This window comes from Chiloscyllium plagiosum, chromosome 13 (genome assembly GCF_004010195.1).
Source record: "Chiloscyllium plagiosum isolate BGI_BamShark_2017 chromosome 13, ASM401019v2, whole genome shotgun sequence".
In the NCBI taxonomy this organism is placed as follows: Eukaryota; Metazoa; Chordata; class Chondrichthyes; order Orectolobiformes; family Hemiscylliidae; genus Chiloscyllium; species Chiloscyllium plagiosum.
In genome coordinates, this window is record NC_057722.1 from 57,257,932 (window position 1) to 57,281,380 (window position 23,449).

Below are 23,449 nucleotides of genomic sequence, written 5' to 3' on the forward strand. Positions count from 1 at the left end.
TATACAAGGAAGGGAAAAGAGCTTGGCAATATGTAATGATGCTTGTTTAACAAGTCAGTGCAGGAACGACAGGCTGATTGGCCTCTTTCTGCATCGTAACACTTAGATGAATATGTCAAAAGAACACTTTTGAAGATATGACATCATGAACATGATACTTGTTTTCTGCACCTGCAGCAAATGTTCAGTCCTTGATGAGTGAGTGTAAGATGTTGAGACTTTCACTGAACTGTCACTTTTCCACTGTATAATGAACAGCTGTTTATTTAAGTGTCTGGTTTGCCTTTCTAGGTTGCCCGAGTGGATATTATGGACTGCATTGTGGAGAGAGATGCGACTGTGAAAATGCCATTTCCTGTCACCATGAGTCTGGAGCTTGTCGATGTAACCGAGGTTGGAGGGGGAAGAGATGTGAGAAACGTAAGTGAAAATCCAGGGATCCATTAAGTGCAAGACTCAGTCATGACATTTTTAGTCAAGATTTAAAATAAACAAGAGAATGTGTAGGACATGGAGTGAATGGAATGATTAAATGTATATATTTGATTTATATTAAATGTATTTTGATGCATTGAATATTCATGCATTACTACTAAACCTGACTATCCACACTTTGTGCTCTACCATATGAAAGTAACCCTAATCTACAATGCGATAAAAAAAATGAATAACAAATACTATTTTACTGCACATTTTAGATATACTGTGATGCACACCTTATTTGCTGAATGGGAGCATGCTTGAGAACTGTGTGAACTACAACAGTCAGCTTTATGTTGGAAGAATTAGAATCTTCAGTCTTCCACAATTCATTATTATGGTTTCTTCTTAAATCCCTTTATAAGCCTTTTAATTAGATTATGTGTGTCATGCTGAAAAAAATACACATTTTGTCCAAGTTTTCATCTTGCACTCATCAGGACAATTCACAAGAATGCCAATTCAAGGGGAAAGCCAAAATTAATATGCTTGAGAGAAGGTTGCTGTTTGGTAGCCAAGTGCACTCTGTTTGGAAGAGGCATTGTCATGGAAAATGCACCAATGAATAATAACTGATAATTCACTGCCAGGCTTTGTTTAAATTGCAAATCAGGAAGACTGAATGATTGGTCAGCTCGTTGCCCACAAAAATAAACCAGTGAATGATTGTAACCTATTTTGTTGAATTGAAGCAGACATAGTGCAGGTATGTTCTAACTGGAAAGAAGATAGCCATATCTATTAATATTTGTAGCTTCCAATACTTACAAGTGTGTCATACTTACAGCACGACTGATAATACTAAATTAGTTGTCAACATAATTATTTGCATACTGAGAATTATCCAGGATATATTGCCCAGTAACAGAATCTAATCTTACATTGGACACCACTGTGAGTTTTGCAAGCACAGGCTGGTTGGAATATGCTCTGTACCTTGCTTGTTGAAGTCAAAGGGATATGCTGTTTGATATGATCCACCATTCCTTGGGATGTACAGCCTCATTTTTAAACAGTACTCAAGTTCTATACAACCTAGTGACTATTTTGATATTATTTCCCCTTGATTAACACATATGTACTAACATTTGCAAGCAAACTTAGTTAATGCAGATACATTTCTTAGTTTGTCATTGCTTATCCTTATGCATGGCAGTTTCCTTATGGGTTGCATTTATCTGTGCTTTATCAGTGTTTAGCTTTCCACTTTTTTCAAGTCCAGTGCTTCCTTCTTGCAGAAATCACAGGTATGTGCCCCACATGTTGACCTCCTGTGCCCTTTTGGGCATTAATAGTTTTTCCCTCCACTTCATACAAAGTACTTTCTCAATGGTTAAAGCATTGACTGTGACCTGTAATTCCTATTCTGTAAATTGTAGTATCCACTCTCTTTCTGACAAATAAGTCATTTGAACACTTAATTAATTGGAATGCACTTGCAATTTAGATGGCTTGTTGTAATCACAATGCTCCTATATGTGGTTGGTAAATAATGGTAGCATGTGTCTAAATTCTCAATCTTTCTTCTGGTGGGTGAGGTTATCTGCTGGGTGCCTGAAGTTAATCAATTGTAGACCTCTGTATTCCAGAGATGTAACAGGCTTGCACTTTGGTGTGGAATAGGACAAAATAATAAGATGCTGTAATGTCAGTTTTAGTTTACAAGATGATAGATGTAATAGGTGCATTTAGGTACATACAGGTACTGGATAAGTGTGAATTGGTGGTGCATGATTTTATAAATAAATACCATCATTTTATTATTGTTTTATACATATTTAGATTAAATTGTTTGAACCTCAGTAAGGTGAGGAAAGACTAAGCAGAGTTGTGTCTCTATGTGACCAATGCTCTTCATGCTTGGATGATGCAGAGGTCTAAGGCACTTGTGCTTCAATTCTGAAAGACAAGTTTTAATCCATTTCAGGCTACTTGAAGAAAGACATTCTCTATCTTGAAGCTAAATGGGATCCATACACCTACAATTTGTATTTTCACTTAGTGCCCACAGGTTGGTTACTTCGAAAATGGAAAATGTTTGAACTGCAGTCCCAAGGCCAAATGTAACCTGCTAGCCCTGGCATCGAAGCTCAAAAAACTCTGTAATGTCCCCTTATCAGCTACACTTTGTGAGTCAGTTCGACTGGCTCAAAGTGGTAAAGAAGGCCTGTGCATTTCATGAGTTTTAGGCACATGGGCCAGTGCACACCTTGCATTATTTTCCATTCATTCATGTCATAAGATAGAAAATTGTGAGTGCAGTGAAAACACCAACTTGTAGAAACCACTGTTGCGTTTCTTAAATCTACCTTCGCATTTCTTTTGCACCGGTTTAGATCCATTTAAATTTGGTTTAGAAAGGACTCTTGATATTGTTGCCTTATCAGTGGCTTAATTTGAAATCTGAAAACTTCAATATCTTTATACGCACACTTAGTATATTAATCAATGCAGGTTAGAACTTTAAACAGGCTCATCAAAGCACTGTGATGCATTCCCAAAAGAGAAACCTCAGGAAGGGTGATTTTCTGGATTTAGCTAGATATACTCTTCATTTAACTATGTCTTAGCTGACTGGAAAGTGGTGGGAGTTATTGGCCTGAAAATAAATTATTCAACTTTCAAATGCAATGTCTCTCATGTCGAGATCATTAAAACACCTATTAATATATATTACAAGAGTCTGATACTTCTTGCTTTCTTTCTCTTGTAGCTTGTTTGCCTGGTTACTATGGAGAGAACTGTGGCCAGAGCTGTAAGTGCCACCCTGGCATTGCATGTAACCATGTGACTGGGGAATGTGGATGTCCTGCTGGATTCACTGGCAATGGTTGTGAAGAAAGTAAGGAGGCAGTAAATGTTCCAAGTGTAACTTCTTGAACAAGGGCGTATTTATTTAATACTTAAGGAAGTTGATGATATGCTTTGCCGATTGAAATCGGCTATGTCAGTTTTCTCTGTCTAATAATAAAGATGTATGCTAAGTGACAGCATGTGGTTCCCAGTTAACATTAGAGTTATGGAAGTAAACAAATATACATTTGTTCTTGCTTAATATCAGAATTAATTGTTGTGTTCCTGAAGCATTCAAAAAGAAGTTCTTATCCATTTCCAAAGTCAGAAATCACATGATACCAGATTACAGTCCAACATGTTTGAAGTCACAAGCTTTCAGGGCACTGCTCCTTCATCAGGTGAAGTCCACCAAAAGCTTATGGTTTCAAATAAACCTGTTGGACTATAACCTGGTGATTTTATCTACCTCAGTTCAATACTGGCACATCCACATCATCCATTTCCAAGCCAAGGAATTGCTATTTGGATAAAAGTAAACTTGCCAGGCAGTAGGACGTCAATGACCAAACTTCATTGTAGGTTTGGGTTCCAAAAAATAACAACAACTTTAGAGAAGTTACAATGTAGTCATCCAGATGCAAAAATAATATAAAATATTACAGAATTTTTTCCAGTCTTCTCCATGTTTAATATTTTACCAGGATTCTACCTAATGCACGAAAATATAAACATGAAGAATGAAAAGATTCATATATTTTTCATTTGTTTAAGGCAAATTACAGGTTGATATTATACAAGTGTATTAAATCATGAAATGAAAGAAAGCAGAACACTTCTGCAGTGTCTGGCCTTTAATTTCATTGACTACAATGGGATTGATTATCACCAATTGTGTGTAACTGGCCACTGATCGAGAACCAGCTGTTTTACACCACTGATTAAACTGAAATTTTACTCCTACCCCTACCTGCCCCAGTTTGCATCAGGCTGAGGAAAGGCTTGTGTTTCTTGTTTCAATGTTAAAAGAAGGGATTGCAAAATGAAAATGAATACAAAATGAAATGGTCACGCAGTATTGTTCACACCTTCGGGGCTCTACTTTGCTAATTTCTCTGGATGTAAACTTTAACTTTATACCAAACTTACATTCACTGTCTTCATGCTACTGAGCCCAAAATGAATATTTACTGCTCTTGTCAAATCTATTCGGGTATCATCAGTGAAGATCCATAGCTGAATTTTAAAGCTTTCCAAATTCAATTGGTGTTGGAGTGCAGATTGTGTCCTTGAATTCATGTTAAGTGATTTTATATATCTTACGAAATAATAATAATAATCAACAATTGACATTCCTTTATTGAATTCACCTCCGCCCAGTCTTTGCTTGCCAAGAAGAGACAGCTATGTCACAAATGGGTTTTGGGATCCCAGCCCAGCTATGTATTTCCCCACACACTGGAGATTAGAATATCTGAGTATAAGTACGTAAATTAGCTGGAAGTCAGTGAGCTAACTTACATACTTACCATCAATCTGAGCTACAACTCTTCTCAAAAATCACTAGCCTCTGAGTATATTTAAATAATCTTAGCATAATCATGGCTAGTTACTATATAGAGAATCTTTGACTCATATCCAACCTTGATGAAAATGCAATAGGCTTGATAATTAGTGCTGATCAGGACTATTTGGTGGCTCAGTGGTTAGCACTGTTGCCTCACAGGGACCTGGGGTTGATTCCAGCCTTGGGTGATTGTCTGTGTGGAGTTTGCACATTCTCTGCATGCCTGAGTGGCTTTCCTCTGGGTGCTCCAGTTTCCTCCCATAATCCAAAAATGTGCAGGTTAGGTGGATTGAACATGGTAAATTGCCCAGTGTCCAGGGATGTGCACACTAGGTGGACTAGCCATAGTAAATGCAAGGTTACTGGATGGGGTGGGTCTGGGTGGAATGCTCTTTGGAAGTTCAGAGTGCAATCAATCAGCTGATTGGCCTGCTTCCACACCGTAAGGATTCTACGATTCAAAAACTGAACTATTTCATCTTGTGTGTATTATAAGGGGTGTTTTCAGTAAAGCAATTGGGAAAGGATTAAACTAAAATGGTAGAGGATGAGAATCCATAAAGGGAGACAGAAGAGAGGGGAAACAAGGGCAAAAACAAGACAGAATGGGAAATTTGTAAAGTTCCAGGCACAAAGTTCAAGGGTAAGAATCAAACAGGGTCACAGTGTCAAATAATGTGAATGTGGTTAAGAACATTAAAAGGCAATTCTTAAAGCCTTGTGTCTTAATGTGTAGAGCACTACAATATATTTCTCGCAAAATAGACAGGTATGATATAGTTAGGATTCCTAAGATATGGCTGAAGGGTGACCATGGATGGGAACTGAATATCCAAAGGTATTCAATTTTTAAGAAGGACAAAGAGGAAAAGAAGATGGGATAGCATTTCTGGTTAAAAAGGATATTAAGGCAACATTTGGAGGAAGGATATCAGTTCTGGTGAAGTGGAATCTGTGTGGGTAGAGTCCAGACACAAGAAGGGGCACAAAGCAATTGTGAAGGCTGTATATAGACCCCCAAACAGTAGCTGTAACATTCTAGATTAGAGTGGTGCTGGAAAAGCACAGCAGTTCAGGCAGCATCCGAGAAGCAGGAAAATCGATGTTTCGGGTAAAAGCCCTTCCTGAAACGTCGATTTTCCTGCTCCTTCGATGCTGCATGAACTGCTGTGCTTTTCCAGCACCACTCTGATCTAGAATCTGGTTTCCAGCATCTGCAGCCCTTGTTTTTCCCTAGTAGCTGTAACATTGGAGAAGGCTTTAAACAGAAAGTTGGAGACACAACAATAACCTACAGCTGTAATTATGGGTGACTTTAATCTGCACATAGATGTGACAAATCAAATCAGTAACAATAGAGGATGAATTTCTGGAGTGTGTATGAGATAGTTTTGTGGATCAGTAGTTATCAGTCAATGAGAGAACAGGCCATTCTAGACTGGGTGTTGTGTAATGAGAAGGAAAAAAAATGGCAATTTAGCTCTGCCAGGCCTTTTAGGGAAGAATGACCATAATATGGTAAAATTCTTCATTAAGATGGAGAGTGAGGTAGTTGATTTTGTGACTAGAGTTCTGAAACTAAACAAAGGAAGCTACGTTGCTATGAGGTGTGATCTGGCTGTAATAAATTGGGGAACATTCTTTAAAAGGATGATAGCAGACAGAAAATGGCAAACATTTTAAGAGCTCATGGAAGAATGACAATTGTTCATTTCTGTCTGGTGCAAACTAAAACTGGAAAGATGGTCCGACCAGGGCTAACAAAGGAAGTTAAGGATTGAATTTAATCCAAGAAAAGGGGATACATATTGGCCAAATATAATTGCAGATCTGAGGATTGGGAGCAGTTTAGATATCAGCAAAGGAGGACAACAGAATTGATGAAGAGTGGAAAAACAGAGTATGAGAGTAAACTTGCGGGGAACATATAGACTGATTGTAAAAACTTCTAAACGTACGTGAAAAGAAAAAGATTAATCAAGACAAACGTAGGTACTTTACAGTCAGAAACAGGGGATGTTAGAATGGGGCCAAAGAGATGCAGACCAATTAAATACATATTTTACTTCTGTCTTCACAAAGGGAATTCAAATAATGTCCCAGAAATGTTGGGGAACACACAGGGTCTAGTGAAAGGGAGGAACTGAAGGAAATCAGTAGTAGGAGGGAAAATGATGTTGGGGAAATTAATGGGATTAAAGGCTGACAAAACCCAAGGCCTGGTAATCTGCATCCTAGAGCACTTAAGTAAATGGCCCTAGGAATTGTAAATGTACTGTTGGTCATGTTTCAAGATTCAATAGACTCTGGAGCAGTGACAGTGTTGGACAGAGTCAGCATGGGTTTAGAAAAGACAAATCTACTGGAACTTTTTCCAGGAAGCATATAATAGAGTGGATAAGGGGGAGCCAGTGACTGTGAAGCATCTCTGAATGTGAATCTCCCTAATGTGGCTGAATGCCCTCCTGCTAATGTAGTCAACTCGGCCACATTAAGGAGATTTAAACAATCCTTAGATAAGCACATGGATGATGATGGCATAGTGTAGGGGGACGAGCATAGCTCACAGGTCGGCGCAACATCAAGGGCCGAAGGTCCTGTTCTGCGCTGTATTGTTCTATGTTCGATGTTCGACTTAAGTTTTCAAAAGTCTTTTGCTAAGGTCCCACCTGTAAAATGAAAGAGTATGTGATTGCAGGGAGTGTACTGACATGGATAGAGAATTGCTTGGCAAACAGGAAACAAAATACGAACAATGAGCTACTTTCTGAGTGGCAGCCAGTATGTAGTGGGGTACCACAGGAATCAGGACTAGGATCCCAACTATTCATAATATATGTTAATAATTTAGATGAAACTAAATACAATAATTCTAAGTTTGCATAGAAGATAAAGCTGGGTGGGAGGAAGAACTGTGAGGAGGATGCAGAGATGCTTCACTGTCATTTAAACAAGTTGAGTGAGTGAGTAAATGCATGGTAGATGTAGTATAATGTAAAGAAATGTGAGGTTATCCACATTACTTTCAAAATCAGTAAGGCAGATTATTATCTGAAAGACAATTGATCAGGAAAAGGGGATATGCAATTGGAACTGGGTGTCCTTGAATACGAGTCATTGAGACCAGGCAATTGCAGCAGGTAATGAAGAGGGTATATGATGTGTTGGCCTTTTTAGTGAGAGGATAGGAGTACAGGAGCAGAGATGTCTTGCTGCAATTGCACAAGGCCTTGGTGAAACCACATCTGGAGTTTTGTGTACAGTTTTGGTTTCTTTATTGGAGGAAGGATACTCTGAATGTGGAGGGAGTGCAATGACTGTTTACCAGATCAATTCGTGGGGTGACCGCACTGACATTTAAAGAGACTGGATTGGTTAGTATTTAATTCACCTTGAGTTTCAAAGAATTAGGGAGATTGCATAGAAGCCTATGAAATTTTAACAGGAGTAGACAGGGTGAACTCAGGGCGGATGTTTCTGATGACCATGCAGCTCAGGACCAGGAGCCTCTGTCTAAGGATACAGGATAGGACATTGAGGACTGAGATGAGGAAAACATTCTTCACAAGAGAGTGGTGAGCCTGTGGCACAAAAAGTACTAAATGTTTTCAAGAATAGTTAGAGGAATTAGGAATTCTTAAGGCTAAAGCAACCAAAGAGAATGGGGAGAAAGAAGGAAGAGTCGCGAGTTGAATGATCAGCCATGATCATATTCAAATGGTGGAATAGGTTGAGGGGCTGAATGACCTCATCCCACTCCTATTTGCTATGATTCTACATCAATGCATACAGGATGGTGACACTTCTGAGTCAGACATGAGCTGTTCAATATCACACTAGATGGAATTGTTTCTTGGGCTGGTAGTAGTGCTGGTATTGTGAAAAACATTTTTCATTTCCTGATATCTTCTCCCTTCCAGATTGCTCACCAGGTACCTATGGACAGAACTGCAACCAGGTGTGCCAATGTTCAGGAGTGAATGAGGAGTGCCACCCTGTCACTGGGAAATGTACATGTTTACCTGGTTATTATGGGACCCGCTGTGACCTCCGTATGTATTCATTGACTTTCATTGATGTCTTTCTAGTTGGAAGATATCTGTCAGTTTCTTTAGACAGAATTTTTTCCAAATTTTATAAATGCTATGTTGCAAAATTACTGGAGTTCTCTTCTATTCAACAACTTCAATTGATTCTAAAGTTATTTGTTTCACACCTTCATTATTAGATATGTATTTATCACATATTGTTGCTTACCTATGGTTTGTATATGTTTCTGAGCTGTAATAGTCTTTCGGTCCTGTTCAGTAAGAGAGTAGATTTGTCTTTCAGAATGTCCAGAGGGAACCTATGGACCCTACTGTAAAAGGAGCTGCAAATGTCAGAATGAGGGACAATGCGACACTATAACTGGAACCTGTAGTTGTCCTCCTGGTTTTATCGGAGCTGACTGCACAATCAGTAAGTCACACTTGTCCAAACCTTCCAAAAGGAATCACTGGTGAGAGCATAGCAAGACAGAAATTTAATACCATAGCTATTTATGAAATTAATCACACTGTGATGAAAATACAAAAATATTCATGTGAACTTCCTATTTTTAATCAGGTAGCTTCCAGTTTGTTAATATTGGCTGTTCGGCGAGCTTTTCTTTCTCTATATATTGTACCTACAATACTCTATAACTTGATCTTCTGAAGAATAGTGCTGATTTTGTTCAAGGCATGTTATTTGGGATTGGTCTGTAAAAAAAATACTGATGGTATGGCTTTATATGTTCGTCCATTATTGCTTCCCATTTTGAGAAAACATGAGGTTGCTGACATTGTAGGAGGAAGAATGAAATGTTTTAATCTGAGGTTTGACTTTGTTTCACACAAGTGATGCAAATGATATGTGGTTTTGTACTGTAGCCCTCTCCAATCCTTGTGCAGTAGTTTGTTGATTGCGTGAATATATGCTGTAAAACATAGAGTATAAGCTCTCAATTTTATTGTTTGCATTTTAGTAAGGTACCTACAAGTTACCATGGTGCATGCATGATATATACCATTGCATTAGGCAGAATATTTATTTTCTAATAAATGAAAGGTGTTTTTACCATGATAATCACTAAGGTCAGTTGATGTTCTGTAGAATCATTGTACATGACACTCTGACAGTTAGCAGGTAGAGTACACTTCATTCCTCTAGTATGAACTGGATTCACCCTGGGTGTCAAATTTGAAATGACAAAGTGCCGGTAATGTGTCGCTTTATACATCATTTGTTATGAGTACTGTTTTTCTCTCAACAAAAAAACTCACCAGAGAAATTGTAAACTAAAATGACTGAAGTTCTGTTTCAAGAAAGTATTCAGAAGGTATTGGTATTTAGTTTCTGTTCATTGTAACCAGTTTGAAATTCTCTTCAAAGCCCTACATATTCTCAAAGTGCTCTGTATACACAGATCAATTTATACAATCACATAAGTGTTACTGCACAGCAGGAAGCCATTGCCCCATCATGCCTGAACTGGCTTGTTAAATGAGCAACATTACCTCATGCCTTTTCCCCACCTCATACCCTTAAATGTTATTTTTATTCATATAATCATCCATTGCACACTTGAATGCCTCAGTTGAATCCTCCACACTGCCTATCAGACAGACAATCCCAAGAGGTCATTGTATGCCCTAATACATTGGTCACCCTAACCTACATTAAGACCAGATAAGAAAGGCCAGACTCCTACAACCACTAGGAATCATGGTAGCACACCACCCCACAGCGACACTATACCAATTACACACAAGGAAGAAAGACATCATACCCACAACATGGAGGGCCAACATAATATACAAAATCCTATGTGACAACTTCCATAAACACTACATCAGTCAGACCAGAAGAAAACTATCAATCCAGATATGCAAACACCAACTAATAGCAAAACTACTCTCTCTCATCTCAATACACGCAGAAAGGAAGGCCATCAGTTTGACTGGGAGAATGCAACCATCCAAGGACAAGCTAACTAGAGACATGCATGGGAATTCATAGGGGCCTGGCTTTCAACTTGGAATGCCATCAGCAAGCATGTTGAAATTGACCCCATATACAAACCACTGCAGAACAAAATTGAAAATGACAACACCCACCTTAACAGATGGGATCATATAAATATCAAGTAGAGTATAATAACAACGCTTCATGGAAGTCGCATTAAAGATATTACCTAGCACAGTGAGAAAACGTTTGAATGACAACCTGCCAGCTCAGTGAGCAAACCAACAACTGCATCCACACCCAAGCTACAAATCTTCACAAAATCCTTAAAAATTAACTACTCCTATCTGGTAGGCTTTAATGATCATACGACACTGTTTAACAAACAGCACGTGAGTGCTTCCAGTGCCCTGGCAAATAAATATATTCCCCAATCAATATCACTAAAAACAAATTAACTGTTTGGGAAACTGTGGTGTTCACAATTGGGCAACTGTATTTGTCCACATTACAACAGTGACAACATATTTGGAAGTATTTAATTGGCTGTGGGGTACTTCAAATATCCTAAGGTTTTGAAGGCAATAATATAAACACAAGTTTATTTCATTTGCAAAGGGGGTCATGAAATCTGAAAATATTGTACAAATAAGAGTATATGTTTCTCGACTCAAGACTTGGTGAGGCACCTTACCAGGTAACATTGCATACCACAAATATGGTCCTACAGAGTTAGCAACATATCTGTGATCCACTGAGCCTCCAGTCCAGAAGAGACTTACTGGATATATCCAGTTGTTTCAAGCATTGGGTCAGCCAAAGGCACAAAACTGCTCATTCTGTCTATTCCCAAATATTTGGGTGATTATGCTTCTGTTGGTTCTTATTAAATATTGAATTTCAGATTTCACAACATACACTTACCAGAACAAATATTTCGCTTTTGTAGCTTGTCCAGAAGGCTATTATGGGAAAGATTGTAGGATGCTTTGTCCATGTGGTGAAGAAGGTCGATGTGACCCAGTGACAGGCAAGTGTCACTGTTGGCCTGGTACAATGGGCTCTTCCTGCCAGAAAGGTACAGTTAAGTGATTTATTCTAAAACCCAAATCATATTCACAATACAAATGTAGCTTTTGATATATCTGAATTGAGAAGAGATTGTGAGATTCAATTTACAAAACCTATGGATCATAAACTGTGCAAGGCCCATAACACAGATTCATTTATTTATAGTTGAGCAGTCACGTAACAAATAATTTGATCATTCTGAGTTGCTACTTGATACATCACACAAAAGTCAATAATTCAGAAAAACTTGCAAATGCCACCCAAATATTTTACCGTGAAAAAACTCAACAAGGGGCTATCTTAAGGTGCTTTAAATTATTAACAGAGCCTTCAGATTTGTCAGTTTGATAAAAACACATTTCTACGTTAGTGAAAGGAGTGCCTACTTGAATTCCCATCTAAATTTATTCGACCAACCAATGTTAGGTTCGAGATGGTTTATGCTCACCAGTACAGGAGCTCACTTAAACTGTGAAAACTATAAAATAATTTTAAAATTTAGCAAGAGGTGAAACAAATTCTGCATTGATGATATAAGGTAGGCATCTATTGGACATGAGGTATGACATTCTGACTGATACTGAATTCAGACAGCTTTAGAGCAATTGTTGCTGATTGACTTGTTTAGTGTGCTGTTGTTTTGATTCAGTGTGTCCACAGGGAAAATACGGACGAGGCTGTTTGGAGAGCTGTGCCTGTCAGAATGATGGTATCTGTAATCCAAAAGATGGGACATGCTCTTGTGGACTTGGATGGACAGGTCGCCATTGTGAAAAAGGTATCTTCACTCATTAAAGATGCACATCTATTTTGGCAGATTCTATATTTTAAGAGACATATGAACTGAGACAGTGGATGAATGGCAATAAATATTGTTGTAACTATGTCAATGATTTAGATAAATACTGGACGTTTGAGGAAGAAATTAATGGTGAATGATTCTGTATGAGTCTATAATAAAGGAGTCATCAACAGTGCATGAAATATAATGTAGAATGTTAAAGCAAGAGTTGCCGAATATCTCACTGAACATTAGGATGAACATGAGGTAGAGGTATATTGTAACATTTTACAAATAAGAACTATAATGTAAATCAGTGTGTTATATTGAAGTAAATCTTATCTATTCAAGAGTGTTATAATATCAGTTATGATTTATTTCAGAGTACTAAAATCGGGGGAGGGGGTTGGGGGGGAGGAATGTAATATTAGTTTACACTGACTAAAATGAAACTTGAAAAGAGCAACAATAGTGTTGACCCATTGACTCTGTGCCCGATGAATTGTGGATAAGAAGGGAAGGCATTTTCCATCAAATGCCTCACATCATTTCATTTAGAACATAGAACATAGAATGTTACAGAACGGTACAAGCCCTTTGGCCCTCGATGTTGCGCCGACCTGCGAAATTAATCCGATGTCCATCTAACCTACACAATTCCACTATTATCCATATATGTCCAATGCCCATTTAAATGCCCTTAACATTTGAGTCTACCATTGTTGCAGGCAGGTCATTCTGAGTAAAGAAACTATCCCTGATATCTGTCTTAATTCTATCGACCCTCAATTTAAAGCTATGTCCCCTTCATCATCTGAAGAAAAAGGCTCTCACTGTCCACCCTATCTAAGCCTCTGATTATCTAATACGCCTTGATTAAGTCACATCTCAACCTTCTTCTCTCCAACGAAAACAGCCTCAGTTCCCTCAGCCTTTCCTCATAAGACCTTCCTTCCATACCAGGCAACATCCTCGTAAATTTCCTCTGAACCCTTTCCAAAGCTTCCACATCCTTCCTATAATGCGGTGACCAGAACGACACGCAATACTCCAGGTGCAGCCTTACCAGTGTCTTGTACAGCTGAAGCATGACCATGTGGCTCTGAAACTTAATCCCCCTATCAATAAATGCCAACACACCTTTTGCCTTTTTAACAATCCTATCAACCTGGGTGGCAACTTTCAGGGTTTTATGCACCTGGACACCAAGATCTTTCTATTCATCTACATTGCCAAGAATTTTACCATTTGCCCAGTACTCTGCATTCCTGTTATTTCTAAATGCACTGATTTACACTGATTTTTGTCATCGATTACATAGTGATATCACCAAAATTACAGGAGCCATTGGCAGCACAGCTCTTAATGAAGGAAGGATGCTGGGAGTGGAGGGTGATTGGTGCTGGGAGTGGGGGGAGTGATGCTAGGAGTGGAGGGGGAATGCTGGTGGGAGTAGGAGGGGCAATGGTGTTATGAGTGTGAGGGGGAATGGTGCTAGGAGTGGGAGGGGCGAATGGTGCTGGGTGTGGCGGGGAATGGTTCTAGGATTTAGGGGGGGTCATGGTGCTGGGAGTGCAGTGGAACATGGTGCTGGGAGTGGAGGTAAGGTTTCAGGAATAGTGCGTGCAGATGGGAATGCTCACTGGTGGTTTGGGATGATGGGTGAAGTAGGAATGGGGAGAGGGATAGGAACCATGGAAGTCATGAGGTGTGTGAGGTGACAAGTGAATTCCTGGTATTGTGACTGATACTTTTGAGAGGAGAATGTTTTCTGTTCTGGAGAAAGTATAAAAGATTGTGGCAAAATATTTAGTGAAGGATTTTCTTTTGTAACTCAGCTTGTCCTGTGGGGAAATATGGAGCCAACTGCCAGCTGGACTGTTTGTGCTGGAATAATGGAAGGTGCGATCGGTTTACTGGCAGCTGTCAATGTCTGGATGGTTTCTTTGGCCCTTTGTGTGAACACAGTAAGTTGCTTAATATTTTACACAATCATCACCTAACAATCAAACAACATGCATAAAACCTGGCAGTGGCTTGTTTGAGACTTGGTAACTTGGGTGATCTGGTGTGGCTGGGGCTGTCTCAAGTCTGTGTATTGATGGAAAAATAATCAACCTTTAACAACTGGAATCTTTTTACAGAGTGTTTTAAGATTCATGTGGCTTTTATAGTGTAAACAGATGTTGGCAGTTTGTCACCTTGTTAATTATTTCCCAGAATGCTGTGAATCATTAGTTCACAGTTTAAACTCACATTCTCTTCAGTACTTTGATCATCAAAGTCAATTTTATTTCAACCAAACAGCTGGCTGTGACCAATCCTCCTGCCTGATTGGAATCAATACACAGCTGTTGCCATGCAGCACATTGCTCCTAAACAGAGTTGCCTGTGTAGAAATTTTGAGTTTATTGAGTCAGTCGTATGTGGAATTCCTTCAGGAAACAGGGTAGAGACTGGTGTGAAAATTTTTAAATTGTTAGTGGAGCGTTATTTTGACCTGTGTAATTCATTGCTTTGTTTCCTAGCTTGTCCTCTGGGGTTTCATGGTTCAGTCTGTGCTCGCTCCTGTGACTGTAAACATGGTGCAGCTTGTGAACCTAGCACTGGCCAATGCATCTGTCCACCTGGTTACCATGGTGATTACTGCGAGAAAGGTAATGTCACTTGTGGCTTTTTTCTCCAACATTGTTGCCATTTCACTATTGTTTAGGTTATGAAATAGAGTTTGATGATCAGCAATGGGTCCACATAGCCTGTAATGCAATGGACGGGTTTCAAATATTTTCTTTGTGTTCATTTATATGATATGAGTTTTGCTGATTAGACCAGCATTTATTGCCAGTCCCTAAATGTCCAGCGGGCAACTAAGAATCAACTGCATTGCTGTTGATCTAGAGTCATATGTAGGCCAAATTAGGTAAGGATAGCAGTTTCCTTCTCTAAAAGACAAGGGTGAACCAGATGGAATTTTCTGACAGTCAACAACAGTTTCATAGTCATTATTAAACTCTTAATTCCAGATTTTTATTAACTTCAAACTCCACCAAATGTCATGGCAGGATTTGAACATATGTCCCCACAATATTACCTGGGTCCCTGGATTAATCTTCCAGCGATAATACACCAAGTCTATTACTATCATTCAAATCTGTAGAATAAATCTCACAGAGAGTTGCAAGGAACAATTTAAGTATCGTTTTTATATTTAGACTCGTACCTGGTGCATGAGGTATAGGTTAGAATCTGCCTGAGGAACTGTGACTGCGATTATAATGGAGAGAAATTTTCATTTGGGCAGTAATCTGAATAAGAAGATGCACAGACCTTTGTGGATCCTACTACTTGCCAGGTTTCACAATGGTTTCAGTAGTGGTTTCTGTTAAGATGTGTGATCTGTTCCACAAGATTACTACTTAGGATATGAAATCTGTTTAACAGAGTAATGAATACATGGTAGTGAAAATTATTCAAGAGTTGAGCTGAATTGCAGAGCGAAAAGTTATGGTTCAATTGGTAAAACATTGCCTCTACATCAGAACACTAAGTGTTTAAGTCCCATACCTGGTCTTGAGTGCAAAATAAAGACTGGCACTCCAATGAATGTATCAAGGAGATGCTGTGAGATACAATCTTTCAGATGAGACATTAAACCAATGCCCCATCAGCGCACTCAGCTGGATGTAAAAGATAATTTGGCACCTTTCTTGAAGAAGAGCTGTAGAGTTACTGCTGACATCCTGCCCCCCCCCCAATATTTGTCCCTCAATCAGCAACACAAAATGATTATATGGTTGTTATCGCATTGCTGTTTGTGGAAATTTGGAACCCATAGGTTGGCTTTTCTGTGTCCTATATAGTATTAGTGACTAAATCATAGAGTCATTGAGATGTACAACATGAAAATAGATTCTTTGGTCCAACGTATTCACGCCGACCAGATATCCTAAACTCATCACGTCCCATTTGCCAACAATTCGTTCATATCCCTCTTAAACCCTTCCTATTCATATACCCTATTCATATGCCTTTTAAACTAGCCTCCACCACTCCCTCTGGCAGCTCACTCCATACATGTACCATCCTCTGCATGAAAAAGTTTCCCCTTAGTTCCATTTCAAATCTTTAATCTCCCACCTTAAATGTATGCCTTCTAGTTTTGGACTCCTCTATTCTGGGAAAAAGACTTTGGCTACTCATCCTATCCATGTCCCTCACGATTTTATAAGCCTCTATAAGGACACCCCTCAGCCTCTGATGCTCCACGAAAAATAACCCTAACCTATTCAGCCTCTCCCTTTAGCTCAAACCTTCCAACCCTGGCAACATTCTTGTAAATCTTTTCTGAATTGTTTCAAGTTTCACAACACCTCTCCGATAGCAGGGAGACAGAATTGAATGTGGTATTCCAAAAGTGGTCTAACCAATATCCCGTACAGCAACAACATGCCCTCCCAACTCCTATACTCAATGCACCAATAAAGGGAAGTATACCAAATGCCTTCTTCACTATCCTGTCTACGTGGGACTCTACTTTCAAGGAACTATGAACCTGCACTCCAAGGTCTCTGTTCGGCAACACTCCCCAGGACCTGACCATGAAGTTTATAAGTCCTGCCTTGATCTGCCTCATCAAACGCACTTCAAAAAAAAACTTTAAAGCTGTAATGCACTTTGAGACATCCTGTGGTCATGAAATGCACTCCATGAATCTAAGTCTTTCTGTATTAAACAAATAAACTAGATATAGTATTCTGTGCAATCTTTTTACCATTGTTGTATTTCTCTAACATATGATTACACATAATCTTGATCTGTTCATATTTCTATATGAACACAGACAAGCTCAGAAAGCAAACATTGAATGCATTGGAGGCCTGTGACAACATTATAAACACTAATGGCAGCATGGTGGCTCAGTGGTTAGCACTGCTGCCTCTGAGCACCAGGGACCCGGGTACGATTCCAGCCTTGGTCGACTGTCTGTGTGGAGTTTGCACATTCATCCTGTGTCTGTGTGGGTTTCCTCCCATAATCCAAAGATGTGCAGGTTAGGTAAATTGACCATGCTAAATTGCCCATACTGTTCAGGGGTGTGTGAGTTAGGTGCATTAGTCAGGCGTAAAATATAAGAGTAGTAGGATAGGGGAATGGGTCTGGGTGGGTTAGTCTATGGAGGGTTGGTGTGGACTTGTTGGACCAAAGGGCTAGTTTCCACACTGTAGGAATTCTATGATTCTAAGTAATATATCTCATCGAACTTTGTTTGGGATAGGTGAAATTTATTTATTTCCTTTTGAAGAGTGAATGATGAATCCATACTTCAAATGCCTCCCACGAATATTCAATCTCCAGAGATGACAGTGTGTGACTGGGAAGAGTTAGTGTGGCACAGTTGAGTTTTCCTCCCTGTTTCAGGTGTTAATATGTGAACCTTGCTTTGTTATATGTTAGCTTGTGAAGCTGGACGCTTTGGGGAGCGATGTCAGGAGATGTGCGATTGTGAAGGCCTCACATCATGCCATCCAGTTACAGGAAAGTGCCTTTGTCCACCAGGTAGAACTGGAGACCGATGTGATCGTGGTAATCTTTTTATCCTGTCTATTCCATTTTTTTGTAATCTGTTTTTGCGCAGATAAAATACATGACTGCAGTAATTGAGTATTCATTATTTTACATAATGTAGATTCAGTCTGGCAGCTGTAATTGTAGAATGTTTGGGAGTGGAGCTATGATCTTTTGAAAGTGCTTGGCAGCCTTTCTGGATCATATTGGACTCCTATTCCCTGGACTCATTAGCTCTCATTTCAATTTTTGCTTTCCTACCCAGAGGGTTCAAAATTGTATTACAACAATAAGATGTAAATCTAGGTTTTGCAAGGACTCTGAAATGGAATGGTAGACTGTTAGACTGTTATTCACTGTGCTTAAATGGTGGAGTGGTGAATGTGGGAAGTTTCATTTAATAGATCATTTCTTAGGAGTGTCATTCTTGTTTGAGAAATACCAGCATTGCTTATAATTCAGGGAATTTTAATGTAGATTGAAGTTGAGACCATCATTAACAAATAAAAGCAGTGATACTTCATTGGCTGACATTCAGAGGAACCATACTTGAATTTCGGATGCACCTGATCGGTAATTTGACAAATATAAAATTGGATCTCCCTTCAGGCCTACATATGTGTAATTTGATTCTTCTCACTCAGTCTCAGCCTGGTGGATTAATTGAGCATTAATTGACACCTTCTAACAGAATCTCTGTTTTTCTGATGAGATGTCATTGTCTGTTCATAACAGAGTAACATTGAAAAGTAGGAAATCACACAACACCTGGTTATAGTCCAACAGGGTTATTTGGAAGCACAAGCTTTTGGAGCGCTGCTCCTTCATCAGACAACCACCTGATGAAGAAGCAGGGCTCCGAAAGCTAGTGCTTCCAAATAAAGCTGTTGGACTATAACCTAGTGTTGTGTGATTTTTAACTTTGTACACCCTGGTCCAACACCGGCATCTCCAAATCATTGAAAAATAGTACAGAGAAGTTTCTAATCCTCTGAACAGAGTAACCTTTCTTGTTGGTAAAAAAAGCATTCTAGTTGTTGTATTGTAGATAAGAAATGGAATTTTTGAACAAATGAAGTTTCATGTGTTGATTCTGAAAGTAATTTGATATTTTGCTGTTTTCTCAGAATGCCGAATAAATCAATTTGGGCCTAACTGTTCCTTGACCTGCAATTGTGCTAACAAGGCACACTGCAATTCCCGCAATGGAAGCTGTGTGTGCTCCTTCCAGTGGATGGGTCCAACTTGTGAAGAAGGTATAGTCATGACCTGCTTTGACATGACAATAACTCAGCCATTACTATCAAAAACAAATTCACAGAGTCAGTTCAGGACAATCCTCCTCCCTGTGAATGAATTTTAAAAACTTTTAAGACCTTTCTGTTCACAAACTGATAATAGATCAAAACAATTTCAAAATAATTCACTAGTGATTGATTACTTTGGGATATCCTGAAAATAATATATGGTGCTATCTAAATGCAACTTATTCCTTTCAAGCACTGCCCTGTTGGTATTAGAGTAAGAAAAAAAGATCAAGTTGTTATAAAAGTATATTAACACTGAGGGCGCATTGGCTTTATACCAGGGAAATGCTTTAAAAATCCATAGTTGAAAACAAAGGATTTAGTTGTTTTAAACATCATTGTAATTGTGTCTGACCATCATTTAAGATGAATTGTGCAAAAAAAAAGTTGCATGCTTTGAAGCCAAGAACATTTTTCATCATCAAAGGGTTAGCTGATTACAAATTCTTTAGTTGTCATTTTGAAGTGGTCTAGTAGCTATGGATCTGGAATATAAATAACAAAAAGCTTTTCCTACTTCTATTCAGGTGGTCCTTCACTGTCTCTGATTCCTCGTGAGCGTACTCAGCCAGAAGAACATCGTCTGCAAAGAACTTTCTATCGCTCATAGTTTGATCCCAGTTTCAGGTTTTGGGAGAAGCAATGGGATTTGTTTACAGCTGAAGAGTTCCTCAACAAATCAGGAAACATTATGAACTCTTGAGTAACAGCCCAGAATTTATCCAAGTGACCCCAAAGGATAACCAAAGGTTTTGTACTTAATTTCAGTAATCATATGACATCCTGTGACCATTTCAACATTCCGATTCTAGCCTAGAGCAATTCAAGCTCCGATGAAGAATGTTGTGAGCATGTGCAATTTTGAGAATTGGTCAGCTCTTGGTGCTTTAAGATACTTCCATTCATGGGAAGATCATAAATTTCATTCAAAGAAAAAAGAGAGATTCCAATAATTAATCATAAGGAGCTCCAGAAGTTTAATACTGTTGCAATAAAGGGCTCACGAACATATGTTAGATTAACGACATTTTTAGATTAAAATGTTTAAATTGATTCACAGACACTAGCCAATTCTATGCACGTTTTGACGTCATCTCATTCATCATTTTGGAATGGCATTGAATCCTAGTCTCATTTACATATATTGGTTTGTTTGTCACCTCATTTGCAATCATGCCTTTGTTATTGTAATATGTAAATTAATAATATGTTCAATAATTTTCAAACATTTTGAGAATATTACCAAAAGTCTTGTTGCCATATCTATTTGAAGCTTGATTTCATCATATATAAGCACAATCCAGTCTGGAGATATCAATGGTTGGACTGAAACTGTGAATGTGCCCATTGCTATCTGATTCCATATTTCATTCTGCTTAGAGAGCAAGGGAAAAGGACAGATATTTGATTTTTCAATAAATAAGAAACATAGTCACCAAGAGAAATACACTTAAAGGAACACACTAAGAGCCCTGAAAAATGTTTGTACCCTAAACAGTTACTGACAACATACATTTCTTTGAAGCAAGTTTTCATTTGTGCACAAAGTGGTCTTTTGTTTATCAGCGACTCTCCTCTTAACCTGTCATAGCAGCATTTTGTTCCTGCTCTCTGATATTCCAGAATGTAGATCCACATTGTTTCTTTTTAAAATGATGTATATTATCCTGTTCCCTTTATAATTAATGGTTTCATTTTGTAACAATTTCAAAGGTCAATGACAGATAGAAGCAACTGCAATCTTGCAATTAAAAAGGAAGGCTAAAATCTATACTTACGGGATTTTCATAATTACTTCAATTTTGCTGTCTGAAAGCTTAAAATTCCCCAGATCTAGAGGGAATCCACATTCCTTCATATTGCTGGATATACTGTGAATAGTTAGTCTCCTCTAAGTTAGCAGTTGTGACTATGAGCACTTTGCCTCAGCTGGCAATCACCATAACCACTTTCATTGATCTGAAGTGACTGAACATTTAAAGGTTCCCCACCTCAAAGATACATATATACCTCATTTCTAGAGCTGTTATAGCACAGTGGTAGTGCCTCTACCTCCATGCTTAGGAGGCCTGGTTTCAAGTCTCATCTGCTCCAGAGGTGTGTAATAACTTCACTGATCAGATTGATCATAAAATTTCTACACAATGGGGCGGCACGGTGGCACAGTGTTTAGCACTGCTGCCTCACAGCGCCTGAGACCCGGGTTCACTTCCCGCCTCAGGCGGCTGACTGTGTGGAGTTTGCACGTTCTCCCCGTGTCTGCGTGGGTTTCCTCCGGGTGCTCCGGTTTCCTCCCACAGTCCAAAGATGTGCAGGGTCAGGTGAATTGGCCATGCTAAATTGCCCGTCGTGTTAGGTAAGGGGTAAATGTATGGGTATGGGTGGGTTTCGCTTCGGCGGGTCGGTGTGGACTTGTTGGGCCGAAGGGCCTGTTTCCACACTGTAATGTAATCTAATCTAAAAAAAAAGACATCATTCCAAACGATAGGCCAACAGGCTTCCTGATCAATGTCAACAACTTGTGAAATTTCAGCTGGGGTAATCCAGTTCCAGCATTTAAGGGGTGTTCCCACAGAATTTTCTGCAGTTAAAAAATTACTGAGATCTCCGAACACAGGGAGAGGATATATGTGGCAATCTCTATGCAAATCGTTGGTTTGCCTTATTCCAGTACCCTGCAGCAAGTGTAAAGTTGAATTGGCATGTTGACTAAACATCATGTATAAAATATGGAAATGCATGAGCTGGATCAGGGTTTTTTGGATACTTCATAAAATATTGCACTTTTTTTGTTATAGGATCCTGCAAGAATTGAGATCTGTTGTATTAGTAATTTGATACACCTGAATTTTTGATTTGAATAACTGCTTTATTATTTAGAATCCTATTCATGATCTACATAGAACATAGAACATAGAACATATAGAACATAGAAGAATACAGCGCAGTACAGGCCCTTGGGCCCTCGATGTTGCGCCGATCCAAGCCCACCTAAACTACACTAACCCACTATCCTCCTCTGTTGTATTAGTAAATTTGATACACCTGAATTTTTGATTTGAATAACTGCTTTATTATTTAGAATCCCATTCATGATCTGATAGAATGCTTTTGATCCTTCCAGTATAAAACTAGCATAACCATGAGAAGCCACTTATCATTTTTGTTGAATTTCTCGTACTGTGCAGTACCAAACACATTTGTTTTGCTATATTCTAAACAATCTGTGCAGAGATGTTATTATGTACCTCTGGAGCAGGTGAGACTTGAACCCTGGCGGACAATGAAATGATGTTAGATATTGTGAAGATAGAGGAATGCAGAAGAGCGCTGTGCATAAGAAAAATATCTGCTGAAGGCCTCAAACAGTAACAATCAGTATATATTATCCTTCAATTCCATTCTCATCTCCCCAATAACTTGGCTGCCTTTGTAGAATATTTGATCGTTTCAGGGCACACACCAACATTTTACAACATCTGCCAAAATAAATATTGAAGTGAGGGGAGTGGATTAAGCATCACTTAGAAATATTGGAAAACTCCAAAGATCAAATTGGCAGGATGGCATGGCAGCAAACATTAGAGTAGGATGCAAAATAGGCAAACAACTGTCAAACAAACACTAACTCTGGCATTGCACTCCACACATTTACATCTCATTACATAAAGATTTATTCAGCTCTGTTTCTTCAATCTCTGATATTTAAGTGTGTGTTCTCATCATATACTCAGCAATCACTAGGAAATACATCTTTCTATATACTGCTTCATAATGTTCTACGAAATCACTTCATAATCTCCATTGTGCTTAAAACATTTGGACCTTCAAATCTAAAATAGGAAGTGCTGGAGAGACTCAGCAGGTCGGGCAGTATCTGAGGAGAGAATGATGTTT

The 23,449-nt window shown here is 38.8% G+C and overlaps 1 protein-coding gene across 1 annotated transcript in view; it reads left to right on the top strand.

Moving 5' to 3' along the window:
- The window catches only part of LOC122556083 (multiple epidermal growth factor-like domains protein 6), a 297,520-nt gene extending 275,828 nt beyond the window's left edge, over positions 1–21,692 (top strand). The window contains exons 28-38 of the mRNA XM_043702517.1: positions 292–420; positions 3,194–3,322; positions 8,761–8,892; positions 9,173–9,301; positions 11,778–11,906; positions 12,549–12,677; positions 14,519–14,647; positions 15,209–15,337; positions 18,135–18,263; positions 19,373–19,501; positions 20,080–21,692. Coding sequence (XP_043558452.1) covers positions 292–420; positions 3,194–3,322; positions 8,761–8,892; positions 9,173–9,301; positions 11,778–11,906; positions 12,549–12,677; positions 14,519–14,647; positions 15,209–15,337; positions 18,135–18,263; positions 19,373–19,501; positions 20,080–20,162 — 1,376 coding nt within the window. The 3' untranslated portion in view covers positions 20,163–21,692. The remainder of the gene's footprint in view (positions 1–291; positions 421–3,193; positions 3,323–8,760; positions 8,893–9,172; positions 9,302–11,777; positions 11,907–12,548; positions 12,678–14,518; positions 14,648–15,208; positions 15,338–18,134; positions 18,264–19,372; positions 19,502–20,079) is intronic.
- Positions 21,693–23,449: the final 1,757 nt, after the last annotated feature.